Source organism: Herpailurus yagouaroundi, unplaced genomic scaffold (genome assembly GCF_014898765.1).
Source record: "Herpailurus yagouaroundi ecotype Mexico unplaced genomic scaffold, PumYag 67681, whole genome shotgun sequence".
NCBI lineage: Eukaryota > Metazoa > Chordata > Mammalia > Carnivora > Felidae > Herpailurus > Herpailurus yagouaroundi.
Window position 1 is genome coordinate 480,181 of NW_024420481.1, and position 21,945 is coordinate 502,125.

The window sequence follows — 21,945 nt, forward strand, 5'->3', positions numbered from 1 at the left end:
CTCACGGTATAGGCAAAGTTGTCAAGTACAAAGCAGCTCAAGTGACTTTAGGTTACTTTTTATTAGTATAGGAAATTGTGCATCTTTTCAAGCAGAGTAGTGACAGGTTCCCATTCACGTGTGTAAGGGCTAATGAAGGGACTGTTAACAAGTTGACTTGTAACAAAGATTTTACTGCCCAGTTTAAAATAGCTCTATTGTTCCATAGCGATTGTAGCACACGACGTACTGGACAGATTTTAACACCCTGAACATTTACCCAACGCCTTCTCTTCATAAAGTGTTCTCGCCTCAGGGTTATCGTACACTAATAGTTACAAGCTGGTCCGTTCCCTCGTGTACCACTCCCTAATAAGATATTCCGCTTTCCTCCATTCTGACACTTTTGGTTACTGTAAGAAACGAACAGAACAATTTGGTCTTTCAACCTGTGGTCTCTGCTCTCCCTTCAGGCTTGCCTAAAGGTCCCTGCTATCGTTGAAAATTTTCTTTTAGTGTATCTACTTTGGGGGGAGAGGAAGAGAGAAAAAGAGAGAGCATGTGGGGGGGGGGGCAGAGAGAGAGGGAGAGAATCCCAAGCAGGCTCCATGCTGTCAGCGCAGAGCTCGAGACGGGGCTCAAACTCACGAACTGTGAGATCATAACACGAGCCGAAACCTAGAGTCAGACGCTTAACTGACTGAGCCACCCCCCGGGCGCCCCAAGGTCCCTGCTGTAGTTTAGATAGAGATGTGCCATCCAATATAGTAGCCACCAACCACACGTGGCTATGTAAATCTAAGTTTAAGTGAATTAAAACTTGGGTGCCTCAGTCCTACTAGCCACATTTCAAATGCTCAATAGCCACTTGCAGCTGGTGGCTACTGTATGAGCACAAAGAACATTTGCCACACTGTAGAAAGTTCCGTAGATTAGCTCTGGGCTAGAGAGTGAGACTTCCAGAAGGAATGACAAAGACCAGTCTCAGAGCATCGGTGGGGAGGGCTCTAGTAACCGAAGCCGGCTTCTCTGTAAGCTGATACTGTGCATAAAACCGCCAGACTGTTCCAGTACTCCTAACTCTTAGGATTTCCAGGATTATCTTAGCCCGGAGGCAGATGACTTCATGAGGGTAGACTGCTACTCTGAGTAGAAAACGGAGTAGGACTGAGTGAAGTTGATGAGAAATCTAGTCGCGGTTTGTCTCAGAATCTTATCGGAATTGTTTTGAATGTTCCGTTTCTGGCAGGCATGGGCAAAGTCTCCTTTCTCTTCTCTCTCCTCTAACCCTGTTTAGCAAGCTGCATTGATGCCATTGGGGTGCACACATTTGCTCAAAGTTCATTACCAGTGGACTCCCGACCTAAACTTCTAAACCAAGAGCATACCTCTTTCCTTGACTGGTAGGTTAGTTCAATGATCTGATTTGTGGAGGGGTGCTTTTAAGGAAAACCTTGCAAGGGAGGAATCAAAGCAGGACAGGGACAGGGAGAGAGCGGAGCAAGGGTAGGGCCTCAGGTGAGGTCTAGCCCTGGTCAACTCCCAGGACCTACTCACGTTGGTCTCCTCTTGAGCTAGGGGACAGGGACTTGGTATCCTAGTACCATTGGTTCCCTGGGAAGGGGGAGAGTGTAGCCTCCCAGGCTCCCATAAGACAAGGGCGAGTAACCAGAGATCGCAGGCGTCAACCGTACAGCAAGCAGATGTGGGATGAGGGCACTAGCTGGTAAAGGGACCCAGAGAGGGCACCAACACATCTACCACACCCATGTCCACAGGCTACACGAAATAGCTACCAGTGAAAAGGAGTTCTCATGAAATTTGTTGGAAACATTTTCCTAACCTAGGAATCAAGTTTAAAGGAATATTACATTATCATGAATATAAATAACTTTAATAATGACCTTGTGTGCTACAGAATTAAGACTATGTCTACTTTCCACCATTTGTGAAAAAATTTTTTTACGTTTATTTATTTTGAGAGAGGGAGTGCACGCAAGCAGGGGAGGGACAGAGAGAATCCAAAGCAGGCTGCACTGCGAGCGTGCACCCTGATGCGAGGCTGGAACCCACAAATTGTGAGATCATGGCCTGAGCCAAAATCAAGAGTCAGGTGCTTAACCGACTGAACCGCCCAGGTGCCCCTATTTTTTTTTAATGTTTGTTTTTTTGTTTGTTTGTTTATTTGAGAGAGAAGGAGAGAGCATAGGCGCATGCAGGAGGGGCAGAGACAGAGAACCCAGAGCAGGCTCTGCACTGACAGCAGAGAGCCTGATGCGGGGCTCGAACTCACAAACCGTGAGCTCATGAGCCAAAGTCGGATGCTTAACCCACCAAGCCACCCAGGCGATCCCATTTGTTAGAAATTTAAAAAGCAATTGATCAGGCAACAAATTAATTGAATTTTCTCTGGTAGCTGGTTAGTAATAATTTGTTTAGCTGAATCCAGGTAACATTCTGAAATTTACATGAGTATCTAGAAATGTTTCCACTCGACTTTGTGTGAGGACTTTTAAAGGCATACTATCTGCTGTGTGTTTGTAAAGATCATTTAGCAACAGTATTTTACCTCTATTTTATATCTCTTAATATTCTTAAGTGTCTTCGGGGAGTTCCAATCAGTATAAAACTACATTACTAAGCATCTAATTTTATACAGTCTACTAGGATTGCCCGGAATGTATGCCTGTATCACATATAATATAGAGACACTAATAATATATAAAGTGAGTGCTGAAATCAGGATTGTATTTTAGAGATATATAATTATCAATCAATACATAAAAATGCTATGTCTGTGATTTGCTTTAAAATCAATTATGGTGGGGGCGCCTGGGTGGCGCAGTCGGTTAAGCGTCCGGCTTCAGCCAGGTCACGATCTCGCGGTCCGCGAGTTCGAGCCCCGCGTCGGGCTCTGGGCTGATGGCTCAGAGCCTGGAGCCTGTTTCCGATTCTGGGTCTCCCTCTGTCTCTGCCCCTCCCCCGTTCATGCTCTGTCTATCTCTCTGTCCCCAAAATAAATAAACGTTGAAAAAAAAATTTTTTTAAAAATCAATTATGGTGTATGGGAGGGGAACAGGTAAGGGTATATATGAAACAAGTCTGGAAATTGGTTGACAACCGTTGAAGCTGGGTCATGTGTTCATGGTGAAATCTTTCTGCAGGGCATTTCGCAGTATGAATGAATGGACTTTTCGAAAAATGTGCCCAAAACTTTAACTTGGGAATCTCTGTTTAGAAATGTATCTTAAGGATACAATCAGAGAAGGGCAGAAAGCTATATGTATAAGAATGTTCATCTCAGCATTATTTATTTTTAAATATTTGTTACCCATGTTTCCTATAAGAAGAAAGGAAATGTTACTTCAACAAAATGAAAAAGGAACCTAAGATAGACGAGGACATTGAAATATAAACAAAGCGGTGGTATCTGAAGGGTGAAAACAGCTTGAAAGGTCAATTTCCTGTATTTTGGGTGTATGTCAGCAGAAAACATTGGGGATCACCCTGAGTCATGGGGAGGGAGAGAGTTCTGTCTAGGCCACTTGATCCAAATATAGTTCACGCTCTTTCCTCCAGAATGTGGTTCCTCTCCCCTCCCCAGACCGTTGTTCCGAGTTTGGACCTTAATAATTGCTGCTATTTCTGTTGGTGTACTTGAAGGCTTTTTTTCAAAATTATAGAAAAGTTGCAAAAATAGTACAAAGAGTTCTTGCTTTATCTCTTTACACACACACACACACGCACGCACACACACGCACACATTCTTTTCCTGAACCAGTTAAAAGGTAGACATGACCCTTTACTCCCAAACACTTCAGTGTATATTTTCTAACAAGAATATTCTCTTACATAACCACCATTATCAAAATTAACACTGACATAATAATATCTGATCTTCAATCCGTATTTACATTTACTCAATAGTTCCCCAAATGTCCTGCCCAGCAAGAATTCTGTTTTCCCGAACCAGTCCCCGATTCAGGATCACACATTACTTTTAGTTGTCACGTCTCTTTGTCACCTTTGCTCAGCGTGTCTTCGATCTTCGAGACATTCACTTCTTTGAAGAGTACCGGCCAGTTGTTCTGTAGAATATTCTTCTCTGCTGTTTCTTCACCATTACATCAGCACCGTTTTTGCAAGAGCAAAGTAATAGCAACCACAAAACCTGGACACGGAACTATCTAATGATAGGGAAATGGCTAACCTATCATACATCCACAAAAGGGAGTCTCATGCAACCAATGGAACTGTGAAGATATTTCCAACTTTTAAATGGAGACAGCAGGATACAACTTAGCAGGTATAACATGCGCCCATTTTATGTAATTACACACTTGGGGCGCCTGGGTGGCGTAGTCGGTTAAGCGTCCGACTTCAGCCAGGTCACGATCTCGCGGTCCGGGAGTTCGAGCCCCGCGTCAGGCTCTGGGCTGATGGCTCAGAGCCTGGAGCCTGTTTCCGATTCTGTGTCTCCCTCTCTCTCTGCCCCTCCCCCGTTCATGCTCTGTCTCTCTCTGTCCCAAAAATAAATAAACGTTGAAAAAAAAATTTATATAATTACACATATGCACAGAAATGTTCGAAGGTTTTACGGGAGAGAGAATGGTGCTTATGTGTATTTTCTCATTCTGGTAGAATGAGCGTCAAGTCAGGTGTGAATAGTGAAAATCTAAAATGTTCCAAGTGACAGGATAGCTTTACTTTCATATCTGAAGGATCACGTGTGGAAAGGGGACTAGGCGTTTCCGTCTTGGTCCCTGTCACCTAATGCGTTACTCTTATTCCCGGGTTAGCTGCAAAAGCAGACTAGCAGAGGACCACGAGACAGGGCTTTGGCCACTCGGGGACGTTACAGTCAAGGGGTCAAGGAAATAAGAACCGAAGAGTAGCCGCAGGCTTTGGCAGTGGCCACGGGTGGGCTTTGCTGGAGCAGTTCCAGGGTAGCTGAGAAAGTGGAGGGGCGTGGACAGAAGTGAGTGTGGCGAAGCTGGGGGAACGGGTCAGAACAATATGGAGCTGGAGACGCCACGTGGGGACTTGACTTTCTTTTTTTTTTTTTTTTTTTTTAATTTTTAAAAAAAAATTTTTTTTTTCAACGTTTATTTATTTTTGGGACAGAGAGAGACAGAGCATGAATGGGGGAGGGGCAGAGAGAGAGGGAGACACAGAATCGGAAACAGGCTCCAGGCTCTGAGCCGTCAGCCCAGAGCCTGACATGGGGCTCGAACTCACGGACCGCGAGATCGTGACCTGGCTGAGGTCGGATGCTTAACCGACTGCGCCACCCAGGCGCCCCTTGACTTTCGAGAACATCATATGAGAAGAGGAGAGAAACAGGTCAAACTAGAAGGGAACACAGGAACGAGGGCCGGCGTGTCAGGAGACGGGAGAGTCTCGAGTCTCTGTTCCCTCCTTTCATCGCCACGAGACTGTGCATGGGCTACTATCTTTACCTGCATTTTAGACACGGGATCACGGAGGCGGAGGTCACGCAGGATCCGCGCCAAGGCCACCAGAACCGAGAGGAGTCCCTACGCTTATGTGTGTCACAGTTTTCTTTTTTTTTTTTAATGTTTTTATTTATTTTTGAGACAGAGAGAGACAGAGCATGAGCAGGGGAGGGAGTTTTCTAAGTATAAAAGGAAAGACAGGTAAGTAAAAAGGACTGAAGACCAATGTGGAGAACCTGAGATGAAACACCAATATCTGTCGTGGCACCGGTCCACGCTGTTGCCACCACCTCTAGTGGGTCACCTTTCCCAGATGGAACAGTAGACTGAACTCCAGGCACGGGGGAGGCGAAAGGATGGCCGAGAACTGAGAGAAGCAGGACGCTGAGGGAGCGAGGCCAAGAACTGCCCCCTCAAGAAAACGAAGGAACGAAGAGTCTGACGAACACGGGTGCACCGTGGAAACAGAAGTTAGGATTCTGGGCAAAGGGGGAAAGAGAAAAACCAACAAGCGAACGCCGAGTAAAATCCAAACTGGTGTGTCAGCAGCAAGAATGGAGAGGACGGATCCAAAAGGCAGAACGACAGATCGCGACGAACTTGGCAAGCTGACGTGGACCAACCGTAGCCCTATCGACTGAGGGCGTCGTTGACAAAGAGAGAAAACTCAGGTGAGGACAACTCAGGGGGGGACTCGCACCGAGCAGCCAGCAGATCGGGTAGACGTGTCCGGGAGAACACAGTGGAGGCTATTCAGCGGGTGGAGCCGACCGTGCTCCAGGATGGGGCCTCATCAGCAGAACACACGGCGGACAGCTGTAGCAGATCACGGTGATAAGTGAGAACAATACGAGAGGGCAAAGACTGGAACAGTGTGGAACACTCACATCAGGCTAGGGAGAATAGTCAGGAAAGGAGTAGCGTTCATGGGGCGGGGGGGGGGGGGGGAAGATCACGGGAATTAAGGGAAGAGAGTTTCCAGGAGGGCATCAAAGGAAGAAAATAAGGAAGCGGAATGTTCCAAGTTCTGTGTCGATCTTTCTAGGAAGTGGCCCACGGCTAGCTGCATTTCCAAGTTTCATGGAATGAAGTGACCCGGTTATGAAATGCCGTGAAGGCTGCCAAGCCTTTCCCTTAAGCAACATATGTTTTCTTTAACCCCTCTCCCTCTGTCCCCACCCCCAACCCCCGCATACTGGATAGCCGCCCTGAGCGGTCTGGGCACACGGATAGGCTGAAATGCTTAAGAACAACTCTTCTAAGGGAGGTCCGGAAAGACTGTCTTATTTGAGGATAATGCCAAAATTCCAGCTCTGTGATGTGCAAACTTTCCAGAAACTGCTTATCTTTTGTGCTTGCTCTCTAACCGAGAACATATGAAACCAGGGTCCGGAGAATGATTGCTTCCTGGTAATACTAAATCAATACTAAATATAGAACATAAGCCTATTTGGGCTTAAGGATCAGGAATGTTTGAAAATAAGCCTTTGTGTTAAATTGTCTGGCTAACCTCTGAAATGAAAATAATAGCAGTCTCCATGACCACCGAAGTTCAAAGTTACAAGAAGAACTCTCTAATGCTACCCCTCTTTAAAGACTTCATTACTTCATACATATATGAATAAAAGGGTGGAAGGAAACATGATCAAAGGTTATTGGTAAAATATTGAAAAACTATTTGTGTAAGGTTACACATAGGATTAAATCCTTTTAAATAAAATGGTTGTTTGGCTAATATCATAAATACCCAATTAGCACAAAATGTGATTTTGAGAATTAGGAAAAACTAGTTTTCATGTGGTATCAATCATCCTTGACTACATTCAATTTATTCTTTACTTAGAAACTGGCATGTTGACTGACCGGCATAACTGAATACTTGTGTTATTTTTACCAACAATTTATTTTCAGACGTGCAGGTAACTTGCTTGAAATTCTTAAGTGAGAACAATCTTTTTTTTTTTTTTTGCAAATGAGCTGAAAGCATGATATAGATAGATATCTATATACAGATATCTATAGATACATCTATATATCTATATATAGATATATCAAGTCAATTTTTCTGGTTTGTCTTACAGTTTATTCATCCAAGGACAAAACAACTAGTTGAAAAGTGAAAAGTTCAAATGGTTTCATCTTGTTTCTACATAATTGACTAGACGTTAGACACGTTCATGATTTGGGGAGTAAGAACCATCACGACACATAAAGGTCATAGGAATTCTTCAACGAAACACTGCACGACCCCTTCAAGTGCACTGAAGCAAGACACGCATGACCCCGGACATACAGAGAAGCAGATCCATCTGGCCAACAATGAACAGCTATGAACAATCTGTTACTTTTCAGAAAGCCGGAGGAAGGGAGAAGATTCACCAATTACTACGGTTACTAATACATATGAAACAAAACCTTTTGACTTAATCGATGGTTTCCCCCAAATAATCCATATTCTACTTTGAGATACAGTCTCTATGGGCTTTACCACAAAATCAAGACCCTACAGAATTTTCTATAAGGCATGTATCATGTTTTTTAAAAGAAGGTACCAGAACACTTTCCATTAAAACGCATTCCTCGGGGCACCTGAGTGGCTCAGTCGGTTGAGTGGCCCACTTCGGCTCAGGTCACAATTTCGTAGTTCGTGAGTTTGAGCCCCGCGTCAGGCCCTGGGCTGACCCCTCGGAGCCTGGAGCCTGCTTCGGATTCTGTGTCTCCCTCTCTCTCTGCCCCTCCCCCACTCACGCTCTGTCTCTGTCTCTTTCTCTCTCAAAAATGAACAAATGTTAAAAAATATAAATAAAAATAAAAGGCATTCCTTTTGGAGTGGAAAAGCAGGGAAGCTTAATCCCTATAGATGACCTTTTTAATTGGTGCAAATTTTTTGGATGGCAATTTTTATTAAAACTTTAAATGTATATACCTTTTATGTTGCAGTTTCACTGCTGGAAATTTGGCCTAATAAATGCGCCCCTCATAAGTAGGTATGTGAGACCTGACGGAACAATTTCAGTCCAGCCACACACTGCAATGGAGCGGAGCCTCTAAACAGAACATGAGAAATCTAGTTGTTCAAAGGAAAAGGACAGGTGCAGAACTGCGTGTATAGCATGATTCTATTTACTCTAAGAAGTATGTAAGTTATATATGTACACAAGCATTTAGAGGGATACACGTCAAATACTGGGGAGTAGACTTGTGGAGAACGGGGATTTTCCCGTTTTGCCCTATAGATCTTTGTAGGTTTTAATTTTGTACGATGACTATGTATTATTTTTAAATGGAAGTAAAATTCATAAAATATAACTCACCCTTTCAAAGGGTAGAACTCATGGTTTTTAGTATATTCACAAAATTGTGTAACCACCACTGCTGCTTAATCCAGCCATTTGCATCCCCCCAAAAGAAACCCTGTAGTACCTGGTAACAGTCACTTCCCAGGGCCCCCTCTCCGCGTCTCCCCCGTAACCACTAATCTGCATTCTGTCTCTGCGGGTATGCCTCTTCTGGACATTTCATGTAAATGTCATCATACAATATGTGATCCTTTGTGCTGGGCTTGTTAGCATTATGTTTCCAAGGTTCGTCTACATTGTAGCAAGGGTCAGTATTTTCTTTTTAAGGTGATGTGTGACTTTAATAAATAAAAAAAATTTGTAAATAGCTGATTTAAAAAAAAAAACTCAGAAAAGGAAAAGCCTCATCCTTTTGTACAAATCACTTTACAGAAAAACTCAGTACCTCTAAATCCAATGTCCATATTAAAGTTTACTTCTACCTTCCCGCCCCCACACGTCCTTGAATATGCGCGCGCGCTCTCTCTCTCTCTCTCTCTCTCTCTCTCTCTCTCTCTCTCGGGTCCCATTTCAAAGGTTTGTCCCTTCAAACAGTATTTTCGTTTCCATGTTAAGTCTGTTTAGTAGATCATTATCTTTCACACAGCAGACCTAGTTAGCTCTTTGCCCAGCTGCACCTTCCCGATCTCCCTGGCACTGCCTCCACCCACAGCATAAGAACACATTTATAGCCAGAGAGGTAGAGACGAAGGCATAATTTGGATGTATATGGACCTCCTATCTTTTGACAAAGATCCAGGTCTGAATGACTTCAGTCCACTAACCATGTTGCAGAACGTGTCTGCTACAGGGTCACACTTTAAATGCTGTCATTAACTTTCATAAGTAACTGGCACTTTAGGTTTTTCATCTTCTGAATAAAAATCAAGAGTAAATTTTTGCCTTATATCCTTATATACATATGTACGTATGTATATATAGATATAGATACATATCTATATAGATATAGCTACAGATATATCCACAGATATATCTATATAGATATAGATCTATATAGATATCTATATAGATATATAGATAGATGTATAGATAGATATAGATCTATAGATAGATATCTAGATAGATAGATATCTATATATACTGGGTAATTGCCCAGATATTTCATTATCTCAACATTGCAAAATTATGTAACATTGGTTTATATATAAAGCAGCATTGTCTCTGCAACCGAGGACTCTAATATACAAACATAGACGGTTTTCCCTTAAAAATATGGACCGGCCATAGAATTTTGCTGGCCATAGAATTTTCCTAGAAAATTCTACCAGGTTTACGCTTTGGAATGACCTGAGCAATTGCTGATGACTGCAGCTGGAAAAAGAAAACAGAACTCCCCCCACCGAAGTCCCCAGCTGTCAATAGTTTCAGTTAGCTAAAGAAAACCACATAACCCCCTTCTCCATATTTTTATGGTGGTAAAAAAGATAAAATCTTTTGTTAAAAAATTAAAAAAACAAAATGAGAGTAAAGAATGGATTTTAAACACACACACGCTGGCACATGGATGCATGTGTGATGAGTAATACCAGGTAACATTTGCAGTGAGGTACACTACCCCATAGTTCTAGCATTAACCAGACCTGTTACATACTGTGTAAAAGTTATTTATTTATTTTTGAGAGAGAAAGACAGAGAGAGTGGGGGAGGAGCAGAGAGAGAGACAGAGACAGAGACAGAGACAGAGACAGAGGATCCAAAGCAGACGCCACACTGACCGCACACAGCCCGATGTGGGAGTCGAACTCAGGAAACATGAGATCATGACCTGAGCTGAAGTCGGACGCTTAACCGGCTGAGCCACCCAGGTGCCCCTAATTTATTTTTCCTCTAGAGTAGGAATGCAGGTTAGGAGTTGTGTGTATGGAATGAGCACATTCCACTAATTAAAACTTTCATTTCTGCCCTGGATACGACTCCCTCAATCTCCAAGCACTGTACAAGAAGTAAGCCGTCCACGATAGAGGGAGTCAATTGAAACCTGTAAGGTGGAATGCCTTTATAAAAAATATTAATCCTCCTCCGTATGACCAAACAGATAAACCGCACTAGGAGTTTTGGCTTCTTTTCAGAATCCCCTTTGAACTAGCTTCCAGAGGACCCAATTCAAGCCAAAGGTACCCGAATCCTGTTACTAATAAAAGAACCAAGGGGTAACACAGTTCTGTTGTACTCGAAAGACGGATGTCTCGCTCCCTGATGAAACTCTGATGTTGTGAAATCTTGAACTGGACTCAAACGCACTTTTTGTTCTCTCTCATTCTCTTTATTAACAAGTTACTAAACAAATTGGGCATTTCGTCTTGAAGGAAGACTAAAGGGAACACAGTCTTGCTGCTGCTACAGATGATACCCTTCATTATACCCTTTGACAAAAAAGACATACATACAAACATGAAAGTCATAACTCATTTATTGAATGAATAGTATATGCAAGAATACCAATAAAAGGAAACTAATACTACAAACTACAATTTTGAAAATAAAGCCAATATAACAGGAACAAAATATACATAACATGAGAGGAATGTTTGATTTTGACCCATAATGCATTCCTTATCTTTACAGTTAACCTAAATGTCTGTTAGAACAAAACTGTATACCTTGGTCTAACCTTTAGTGCTTTTCAAAAAAGCAACAACATTCTAGAACACTTTTCTTTTTCTTTGAGATATTTAAGATTCACACATTTGTTCAAGTACATAGATTCTGATTCAACAGTAGATCTACATATCTTGTTATTCTCTTAATATCTTGAGTAGCACGTACTCCTGAGCAAGTACTATCTGAAATTCTAAAATTGCTGATCTTTGAAATAAAATGTATTTCAGCTGTGGGTTTTTAATAAATTGAGATGAAAAGTAAAATTCACACCCCCTCCCCCTACCCCCAGGAACAAAGAGCTCTTATTAAAGTATAGAAACTCAAGTCTATCTTTCTACTCTAAAGAACATTTCTTACTAACAGTTCTGGTAAGGCAATAAATGCTCCAGAATAATCTTCAATATACGCTTGCAAAGATTACACTGTTGAATATCAATAACGAAAACAAAACAAAACAGAGGGGAAAAAAAAAGGAAAGAAAAGACGCTTCAAAATTTCAAGCTAAAATATGCGTAAAAGACAGTCATGGCAGTATTTTTTGAAATGACGTACGTGTTATATACTTATCAAATAATGTCATGCTTATTAAAACTACGGTTAAGGACTTAAGAGATGAACAGTAAATACACTGCTGAGGTCCATTTTTCTAAATATTCATACCACAATGTAATTACTACCCAGAAGATGATGCTGCTACTTGGGAACATAAGTACTGTACAATTTTTACATTGTAAGGCACTTTTTACTCAGCATGTGACGAAGACATGGATGGAGAATCAAAGTATCGGAGGTTTACAACCAAAGGTGATTTTTCATGTGACTTCAATTTACATTTCATTTCAACTTTTAATGAAAGACTGTTTAGCCAATCACACCACAGTGAGAAAGATAGGTAGCCAGCCACTTATTCTAGCCAACCAAAAGGTAAAGTGCTATTCTGGTTGCTAGTGGCAGAGAAAGGGTTGAAGACACCCATACAAAGGTATACACTTGATTACATAGCAAATCCATCGACTGACAGCTAAGTATTTGAAGTCCATGATATGATCATCGACTGGCCATGTTTACCCTGGCACCTTCCATTTTTCCTAAGAACATCATTACAGTAGTTGTCCAAAAATGAAGGTGCTCTATTGTTCCGTGGGTAAGTGTATGGCACACCATGTAAAAATGATCAAGACACAGTGATTCAAAGATTTAAAATAACAGGTTTCAAGCTGTTGTAAGGAAATAAAGTACAGATCCTTTGGGAAAAGTCACATAGCTTGGTAAACAAACATCTAGATCTGTCGTTGCACTTCAAGTCATGGTGAATTTTGAAAATTCATCACATACACACAACATAAAAAAAAAAAACAAAAAAAAAACACCCAATGGCATATTTAGAGCAAAAGGAGAAAAACATATAGGGCAACCCCACTAAAGCTAGTTTCCTTCTAAAAATAATAAAAGATGGTTAAAATAAAGCAATCATCAAGTCCCTTGACTTAAGTGAATACACACTCGACAAATGTGACCTTAAGGGACTAGCGGTTAAAAAAAAAAATCAGTCATTAAGCACAGTGTAATTTTCCACCTGTTACATTTTAAAAATGCTTTTCCATAAGCTGCAGAATATCTCGATGCACAGTCAAGTTAACACGGTATTTCTCGTTTGCTAATTTGCTTTAATGTGGTAGGTTAACTAATAATTCAGAAATCAGAAGCCCTACCTTTGAATATTGAGGTGCTATGGTAATATTAGGCAGACCACAACTAAAGTTTTTTGGTTTTGCCATAAAGAAATATATAAATGTGCTTCAGCAGGTAAGTGGGAGAAAATATCACGAGCTGGGAATGCCAGTGTGAAAATCCTTTCTGAACAGCTGGGTTCTTAGGCTTCGAAAAACAACTTCGATGATTGAAAAAACAACACCAGGCCCTACCAGAAGAAAAGCCTATTTGATAGATGAGCAAAGCAATGAACGAAAACATTAAAAATATTAAATAATTTTTTTTTAAAAATAGTGGTCACAAAATTAAAAATAAATACTGTTTTCTGCAGGCTGTTTTTTGACTCCTACAGCACATGAGACCTCCTTACATACTCTGGGCCAGTATATGAAGTGTTCCACACCACACGGCACTTGAGAGGAACCGATTTCCGACATGGTGGCTGAAGTCCTTAGTGAGTGGTAACCCTTTACATCTTAAAGAGGTTCAATTTGCTGTTGCCAAATGTTAGTTTCAACTTGAGAGGATCCAATAATTTTGCTAGAAGTTCTTTGTATGACATAAGAGAAGAGGTTTACTGTCAAGAGAAGTTTGGCAGAGGCGCACCGGAGCTCATAACTTATCACCAGTTGCCCGAGTGCATGCTGGTCAGTGAGAACAACTTTAACAGGGACGAAATGAAAAGCTTTAGCACACTTCTTGGAAGAGATTTTTAGCATGTGCTGTCAAAGCCAAGAGAAAAAGAAGGTTCTCTTCATTTCTAGTATCCATTACTTGAGTGTGGAAAAAAAAAAAAAAAGCAAAACAAAAAAAAGCACAAATTCCCATGTGTCGCCACCAGAGGCGTGTTTGCACTGTAAAGTGAAATTTGCTTATGCTCTCCCTTGAGTATGAATCCACTAAACAAACTTAGACACTCTAAACAGTAGAACTTTGTTCAGTCCAGAAATACAGCTTACTTCATTTCAATGTCTGCTTTAACTGTCGACACTAAACACAGGGTTAATAGTGTTTCAATTGCTTCCCAGAAACTGCAAACTACAGCTACGTAATAGCAACATGTCAAATTCTGCCATCTAGTGAAGGCTCATAAAACAAACAAAAGACGTTTTTAGGCGGTTCAATGAAGGATCTAAGAGTTGGGCAGTAAAAAGTTACAAACCCTTTTTGATTTTAGAAAACAGTGAAAAAAGCATAGTAGTTATGGATGTCTTATTCAATTCCCAGTTTTCTAACTCTGTCCCATGAACCTGTTCAAAAGATGATAAAAAATTGTAAAATATGATGCTTGAGGGGAACACAATAAATATAATGTTATTGAGGAGCGAGAACATCTTATCGGTTTGACATTACAACTATACTTATGGATAAAGTGGAGAGCTTGGTTTTACTGGTACAAAATCAGCTAGTTAAAAAAACTATGCAAGCCTACACAATCCTTTAGCATTCTAGGAACATGCTTAACTAAACATAATAGCATTAAAAAAATCATACTGCATATACCATTACTCCAACATGTTATTTATCAGTGAGTATTGTATCCTGACAACAGATCCGAGAGAAGTAACGTTCATACCTAGTTTCCATTAAGTTGCTGCTGAGTTAGTTGCTGCTGGTCAATTTCTACTTTTCCCCGGCTTTTACTCTCTCGTTCCTCATCTTCTTCATCTCTCTCATCATTTCCACTATGATTTTTACAATATAGTCTACAATGATGAAAGATAAAAATCTCAAAACGTTTTGTCACTGCTGATAATACATTTACACCATTAGCAGATGAGGTTGGTGCCCATTTAAAATAAAGGTTTCCTCATCCATGCTTTCTAAAAACTCTACAATTAGTTACGGGTCCATTTCTATCTGAAAGATAGGAAAGCACTCTATTAATGAGATAACGCAAGTTCATCGGAAATAAAACGTCTGGTTTAGGGTAAACGTTGTCACACATGCCCAAAGATGAGGCAAGTCCTCATTCTGCCCACCGAGATGAAAAATAAATCTTCCAGCCAACTTGAAAATACAAACTTGCAGGTATACAGATGAAATAATCAAACTCGAGGTTTCGGAAAGGTAATAAGAGTACATTTTAGGAAACAATATAAACTCTATATATACTGTTGCTTTTTGCTCATGTTTCATGAAACATTTTTATTCAAATTCCTCAAAATGTCTTCCCAGCACTCGTGTCCTGGCTTTCATTAGAACACCTTTGTGAGCCCCCTAACAGTTTTCCAGGCCCTGTGTTTGGCTAGGTCTCTCCTGATCTAGACTGGCTCTTCCAACCTCTCTTTCCCATGACACTCACTTTTTGGAAAAAGTTACACCAGCTACCTTTTCAACTACACCACTCTGGCCTTGTCTAACTGTGGCACTGCTTCAATTGGTTCTCTTACTCCAGATTCCTATAAAACTGGAAATAAGGTCCACAGGCTTGCTTAGCTGTAGGTTCAACTTTTTTCTTTGTTAGTCCAGGATATTTGATAGGTGACCCTGTGTACTTCAAGAGGAATGTTAATTTCAGAATGCCCCACTATCAGTGATGCTTTTCGACCACTCGGTTTGAGTGGTGGTGATGGCCAAATTTCTCCACTGGGATGGTAGGTTTTCCCCTTTCAAACCAGAGGATTTGTACCTCTGGAGTGATACTTTGACATTAGGCCATTCTGACAACCTTTTATGTGGGTAATATACACCGTATACTTGACATTCATTGCTTTTAATAAATAGCAATGTGAGTTACTTAGGACAAGGGTTTAGGGAGGCCAACTAACATATAAGTACCAAATCTGTGTTTTATAGGTAACCGCCCCACTGTAATCAGTGGGTGAGCTGATATGAGCTCAGTTTTAAGTCAATTACATATACAAGATGAAAAGATGGAACAATGCTTTAAAAATGTTCAGTGAGTGCCCTCTTGTGGTCAGCAACAGATAAGACATTCCTATAGGAATCCTTCTGACACAAAGGCTCTAAAACTTGGTTTAACATGAGGAGTGTCTAACATGTGAGTAGAATTAAAGGCAGAGGGGAGGGTGGGGAGCAACTGACTTCTGACCTAGTTTTGCATATTTTTTTATTCTGAAAATATTTTCAGTTACTTCCAAAGAACTACGGAGAATTTGTACTCTTCAAATGCTACCCACTGGGAATCACTTATAAATTATGGGAAATATGGAGGCATAGAGAAACAAAGCAAATGGCATCATGAAAAAGCAAATAGCTAAATCTAGAATGTGGGACTCTACAAGACTTATCGGGCGGGGTGGAGTGGGGATTGCTCTATATCAAGAGAGACTTATGAGATATAGCCATTAAATGCAATGTAGGGACCTTGTAAGTATTGAGATTCGAACAAAGCAAGTCTAAAAAGACATTTCCAAGACAACTGGGGAAACGTAAACGTAGACTTGGTAGGACAGCATATTAAGAACTTACTGTTGATCTTACAAAGTGTGATAATGGCACCGTGATACCGATGTAGGGATAAAATGACAAAAGAGATGTCGGGTTCTGCTTTAACTAAATACATCAGAAAGAAAAACAATAGATGAAAACAAGTGTGGCAGTAACTTGGTAGCTGCTGAGATGGGGAGCTGTTATCCTATTCTATTTTTGTATACTTCTGAAATTTTTCCTAAGTTTTTTCTTTTTTTTCCCTGTAAGAGTTTTTTCCTAAAGGGACGAGCCCTTTTTTGTTAAAACAGATCTTCATCTTTTTATGGGATTATTTTTCACCCCCACAGGCCCATTATATGTCCTTCACCAATCTAGACACCGAGATCACGGGTGTGAACCAGTCAAACAAGATCTCTACTGTCACAGAATTTATTTTATGGTGGGTGACTGACTTTTTAGAGACATTCATATTTCAAAGTTTAGTAATACAATAAAGACAATAAAACAGGATAAGCAGAATCACTATGTAATCTTCTCTTGCCTTCTTAATGAACACACTTCATTTAATGAATACATTACTATAATAATCTAATGAGTATATTCAGGATCCAGAGCCAGTGAAGAAGGAAAGCACATACAGGAAAGGGAAACCCCTTCATTCAGAGGTATTCCTCCCATTTTCCATTCTTCTATCCCCAAACTACTTGCATACGGACTCTGATTTGAGCTCAATAGTCTCTATGAAAAAATCTGGAATCCACACCGTATGCAGATTTTAGAAACAAATTGCAATGTGAAAAAAATAGAAAGAGTAATTCAAATCACTGTGGACCCCGGTACAAATACTTTCGTTTAGAGATGGTCACTGGCAACATGGTTCTCTAACAGCTAGAGAGTAAAAACCATCTGAATGTCTAGAAAAGGAAGTGATTATGCAACCATTAAAATGGTGATGTAGAACTGTTTAATGTCACAGAAAAATACCCCAGATATTATAAGAGTATACATAAGAAAATCTTTTTATAAATATGTACATACACGATCACATGTCTAGAAAATATTCCAAAAGATTTCAAATTCTCTCTGCTGGTAAAATTATGGATGAGGTAACAACTGTTCAGCTGCTGAATATGCCCCTCAAAAATCTTTTATGTATACAGGTGTGCATCTGCACACACATGTGCATACATGTACTTGTTACACGGTAAAGTCGATCATGCAACTTGGGTTTTTCACCTTACTTGATCACAGGTATAATACCTCTCCACGACTCTCCACATGGAGCTACTTCATTCTTTAATTGCTGCAGAGTATTCCACTAAACGCACGTACTAAAACTTAAGTCTTTTGATAGACCTTCTGGTTTTGGGGGGGTTGATTTTTGCTGGAATGGGTGAAAGGCTAAAAATCTTTTCCGATTTACCTTCAGTTAACTCTAGCTATTCCCCTGGCAACTTCGCAAAACTTGGCATGACGTGACCGCTTCTGCACTGAGCTGCTACCCCTCGGTGGGTGGACTGTAGCTGGAGCGGGAGAATTATACTCTGAGAAGAAGCTGTATCTCTGTTCCTGTGTGGTGTAACCCGACAATGACCTATGCCTATAGAACTACAGTGGACCAGGTGCTGGCTCCAAATGCGGTACGAGGCTTTTAAGCTCGGGTGGCTCTCCTGTGGACCTACCCAACGTGAATCCAATCTTACTGGACCTGAGCCGCACTGTTACGCTGACTGATGCCATCTGTGGTCATCTCACCAATCCGAAGAACAGGTGGGTAAGATGCCTTAGCGGGTATCGCAGTGAGCATGAACAGTAATGCAACGAAACTTCTCGCATGTACGTTTTTGTACTGTTTTCTGCTCACTTCCCTGGCATAAATCTCTACAAAGCAGACTAGTGGCAAAATATACACACCATTTCGTTAAAGGTTTTGGTCTCCAACGCTATATTGTTCTCCCAAATTGTACCAATTTATAGCCTAACTCAGTATCAAACACGAATGCCCAGGTCTCCAGAACCCAGCTGCCATGTGAATCCTACTAATCTTTGCCCATCAGATAGGCAAAAACTGGTAACATCTTGTTTTAATGTATGGTTTTTTCATTACAAATAAGGGAGAACAGCTTTTCACGTGCTTATAACCCACGGCCAGTCCTCTTATAAATTCCCTTTTCGTGTCCTTTGCCCATTAAAAAAGAAAAAAAAAAAAAAAAAAAAAAAAAAAAACCTGGGCTGTTTTTCTTAAGGATTTGAAGTTCTCTTTAGTCTAATTTCAATACAGTCAAAAATTCTGAGTTTCCTATCATGCTTAGAAAGGTCATCTGTACTCAACAGATTCTAGAAAATTTCTCCTACATTTTCTACTCAGTTTTACATACGATTAGGTTTTTAACCCACGAAGGATATATTCTGGGGTGCAGTCTGAGGTAAGGATCCAACCCGTTTTCTAAATGGAGAGCCAGTTGTATAAGCTGTAGAGATACCAAGTATTGAATAATCCATCCTGTCTCCACAGATCTAGTACTACTGAAATTACCCTAACAGAGACATGGATTTCTTGTGGCCATTGTCACTGTGCCAGTACCAGGTTTAATTACCATGTCACTGGTTTTGAGATCTAATGGGGGATTTTCCCTCTTGATCTCATTTCAATTTCTTCTTGGCTGCTGCGATCAAGACGTGTTGACTACCCCCGTACCTACTTTCTCCCCTTCCCTTCGTAGTACTGAACCGGATTTGGGTAGCAATATGCCCACCAGGGGTATGTTCCCCTGTCTCCCTGGGACATGGTGACTCAATTCTGGCTAATGGGATGCTGAGCAGAAGAGCTTGTGGAACTTCCAGAAAGGCGGACTATAAAGCCACTCGGCTGGAGGAATGGCCACCTCACCCACTTTCCTTTGCTCCCACTCCCTCCTAACTGCCTGTGGAAGGGACGCCCCAAGGAGGAGAGAGCCGGAAGATGGTCATCTGGGTCCCCGAGGACACGCAGAACAGCCTACCACATCTGGACTGCTCTCCTTGGGACATATTTCGGGGCAAAACCAAATTTCTAGCTGGGTTAAGCTTTCAGTTGTTTCCTATTATATAAAGTAACTCAACCATTACCAAAAGTACCCCATTTACTCTTCTAGATAAAAGTCAAAACTCTGTATTTCATTACAATTGTATTTATCGTCTAGATTAATTTGAGGAAGACAGGTATCTTTCAAGGTCGAGTCTTTTCATCAAAAAACAATATATTTTACTTTTCATTTGGGTCCTGTGTAAAAACACTTTTAAAAAAAAAAAAGGTTCACTTGTGGTGTGTGTAGGTGTATGGGGAAAGGGGCGGAGGGTGACATTTTTCATTTATGATTTCTAGCTAGTTATTACTGGGATTGTTTCTAAAAATTCATCTAGTATTCAGCAACCCTGCTGAGCTCTTATTGATTTTAATAAATTGTGTTGATTCCTTGGGATTTTCTCGGTAGACGATGACACTCGTAACAAATATTGACAATTTTATTTTGCTCCTTCACAATATCTATTATACATTTTTCCTCGTTCTCGTGTTGCACTGGCTTAACCCTCCCGAAGAGCGCGGAAAAGTAACACCGGTAGTTGAAAGCGTACTGGTAGAGTGGTTCTCAATTCCAGATGAACATGAGAATAACCTGGGGTGTCATTAAAAAACATGGCTTGGGCTTCTACCTAGTGCATTTTAAATCTCTGATGGTGGAGCCCAGGCATGAACGTTTTTAAAGTGGGCCTTATCCATCCTCGGGGGGTTGTGAGGCTCAGCCCTGGTTACAAACTGCAGTCCCTTTCCTTTAATAGGCTCTTTGCTGCCGTTTTCTCATAAATGCTCCATTAGGACTCCTCGCTGCCCGAGCGCACTCTTGGTTCCTTACTTTAAAATTCAGAAGTGGATGCTGAATGCCGTCTAATGCCTTTTCACCATTCACCAGGAAGGCGATAGGATCTTTCTTTCTTTATTAGTTATAATGGTTCACACTAATATATTTCCTAATTTTGAACAGTCTTTAAATCGTTAGAATACAGATCTGGATTTGATTTTCTAACATTTAGGAATTTGGTATATTGTTTATAAAAGCCAGATTTGGTCTGCGGTTTTCTTGTTTTTGTTTTACACGCCATCTCTGTCAGGTTTAGTGTCACAGTTAATGTAAGTTTCACAGAATGAATGAAGTTTTCCATCTTTCGCCATGTGCTGGACCTCTTTAAATATTAGAATTCCTGTTTCTTTTTTTTTTTTTTTTAATTTTTTTTTTCAACGTTTTTATTTATTTTTGGGACAGAGAGAGACAGAGCATGAACGGGGGAGGGGCAGAGAGAGAGGGAGACACAGAATCAGAAACAGGCTCCAGGCTCCGAGCCATCAGCCCAGAGCCCGACGCGGGGCTCGAACTCATGGACCGCGAGATCGTGACCTGGCTGAAGTCGGACGCTTAACCGACTGCGCCACCCAGGCGCCCCAAGAATTCCTGTTTCTTAAAGGCTTGACAGAATTCACTTGAAAAACATCTCCTGCCTTCCTTATTAAACAAAGTTTGGCAAACTTTACAATAGAGCATTAGCACCTCATCCAATCACCCAAATACGTGGTGACGGCTTACAATAAATTGCTTCGTATGCAAAATAGTAGGGTGTTTAGTCACTGGCTTATTGCATCCTGGGAATGGAAGGAAGTGCTTTACAACTCGCGAAGGCAAGTCAAAAATCCATGGACCCCCACCAACGTAGTCTCCATTCAGTTAAACGAATGGAACCATTATACACGTACATGGATATGGAAGACCGATAAAGCAGAGGATAGTAATTCCAAATCTCCAAACCTTATGCTTTCCTCATTCCCCCAAGAGCGTCTCTTGGCTTCTATCTTCACAACCACATCCTATTCTAAGCTGCCAAGAGTTCCCACCTGGACCCTGAGCAGCAGCCTCCTGACTCACCTTCCCATTTGTACCCTTGCTTCGGTTCCACCTCAGGGTCTTGCACATACTGTTCCTTCTGCCTAGAACACGGTCCCAACACCCACATCGATCTACGCCCTTCCTATCTCAGCTCAAGCTCTATTTCCTTAAGGAGATTCCTAAATATTCACTCACTACAGATTAAGTCAGCTCCTTCTCGTTACATGTTCTCATGGTGCTTTGTAACATATCCTTTCTAGCACTTAATGTAGTTTGTAATTGTACATTTACGTGGCCATTTAATTAACACGTCTCTCCCACTAGACTATAAGCTTCGCGAGGACTTAGTCCGTATGTGTACTGATCGCTACTGTATGCCCAGCTCCTATCACAACACCTGGCACTTAGTAAGCCTAACACACACTGGCTGAGTGACTGCTAATCCAGGGATGTATTGAAAGAGGAAAATGCCAATCATAGTACTTGTTTCTTTATATGGAGTCCTAAGTCTTCTATACTTGGCTA

General features: G+C 41.1%; 1 protein-coding gene across 3 annotated transcripts in view; it reads right to left on the reverse strand.

Moving 5' to 3' along the window:
- Positions 1–11,186: 11,186 nt before the first annotated feature.
- PHF6 (PHD finger protein 6) overlaps positions 11,187–21,945 on the reverse strand; it is a 46,914-nt gene continuing 36,155 nt past the window's right edge. Inside the window, exons 10-11 of one of the 3 annotated variants that reach the window (XM_040468140.1) lie at positions 14,685–14,814; positions 11,187–13,830 (exon numbers count right to left, since the gene is read on the reverse strand). In XM_040468140.1, the coding sequence (XP_040324074.1) occupies positions 14,685–14,814 (130 nt within the window). In that variant the 3' untranslated portion in view covers positions 11,187–13,830. Of the gene's footprint in view, positions 14,815–21,945 lie in introns of all 3 variants that reach the window. The other 2 variants (XM_040468139.1, XM_040468141.1) reach the window with 2 other exon arrangements.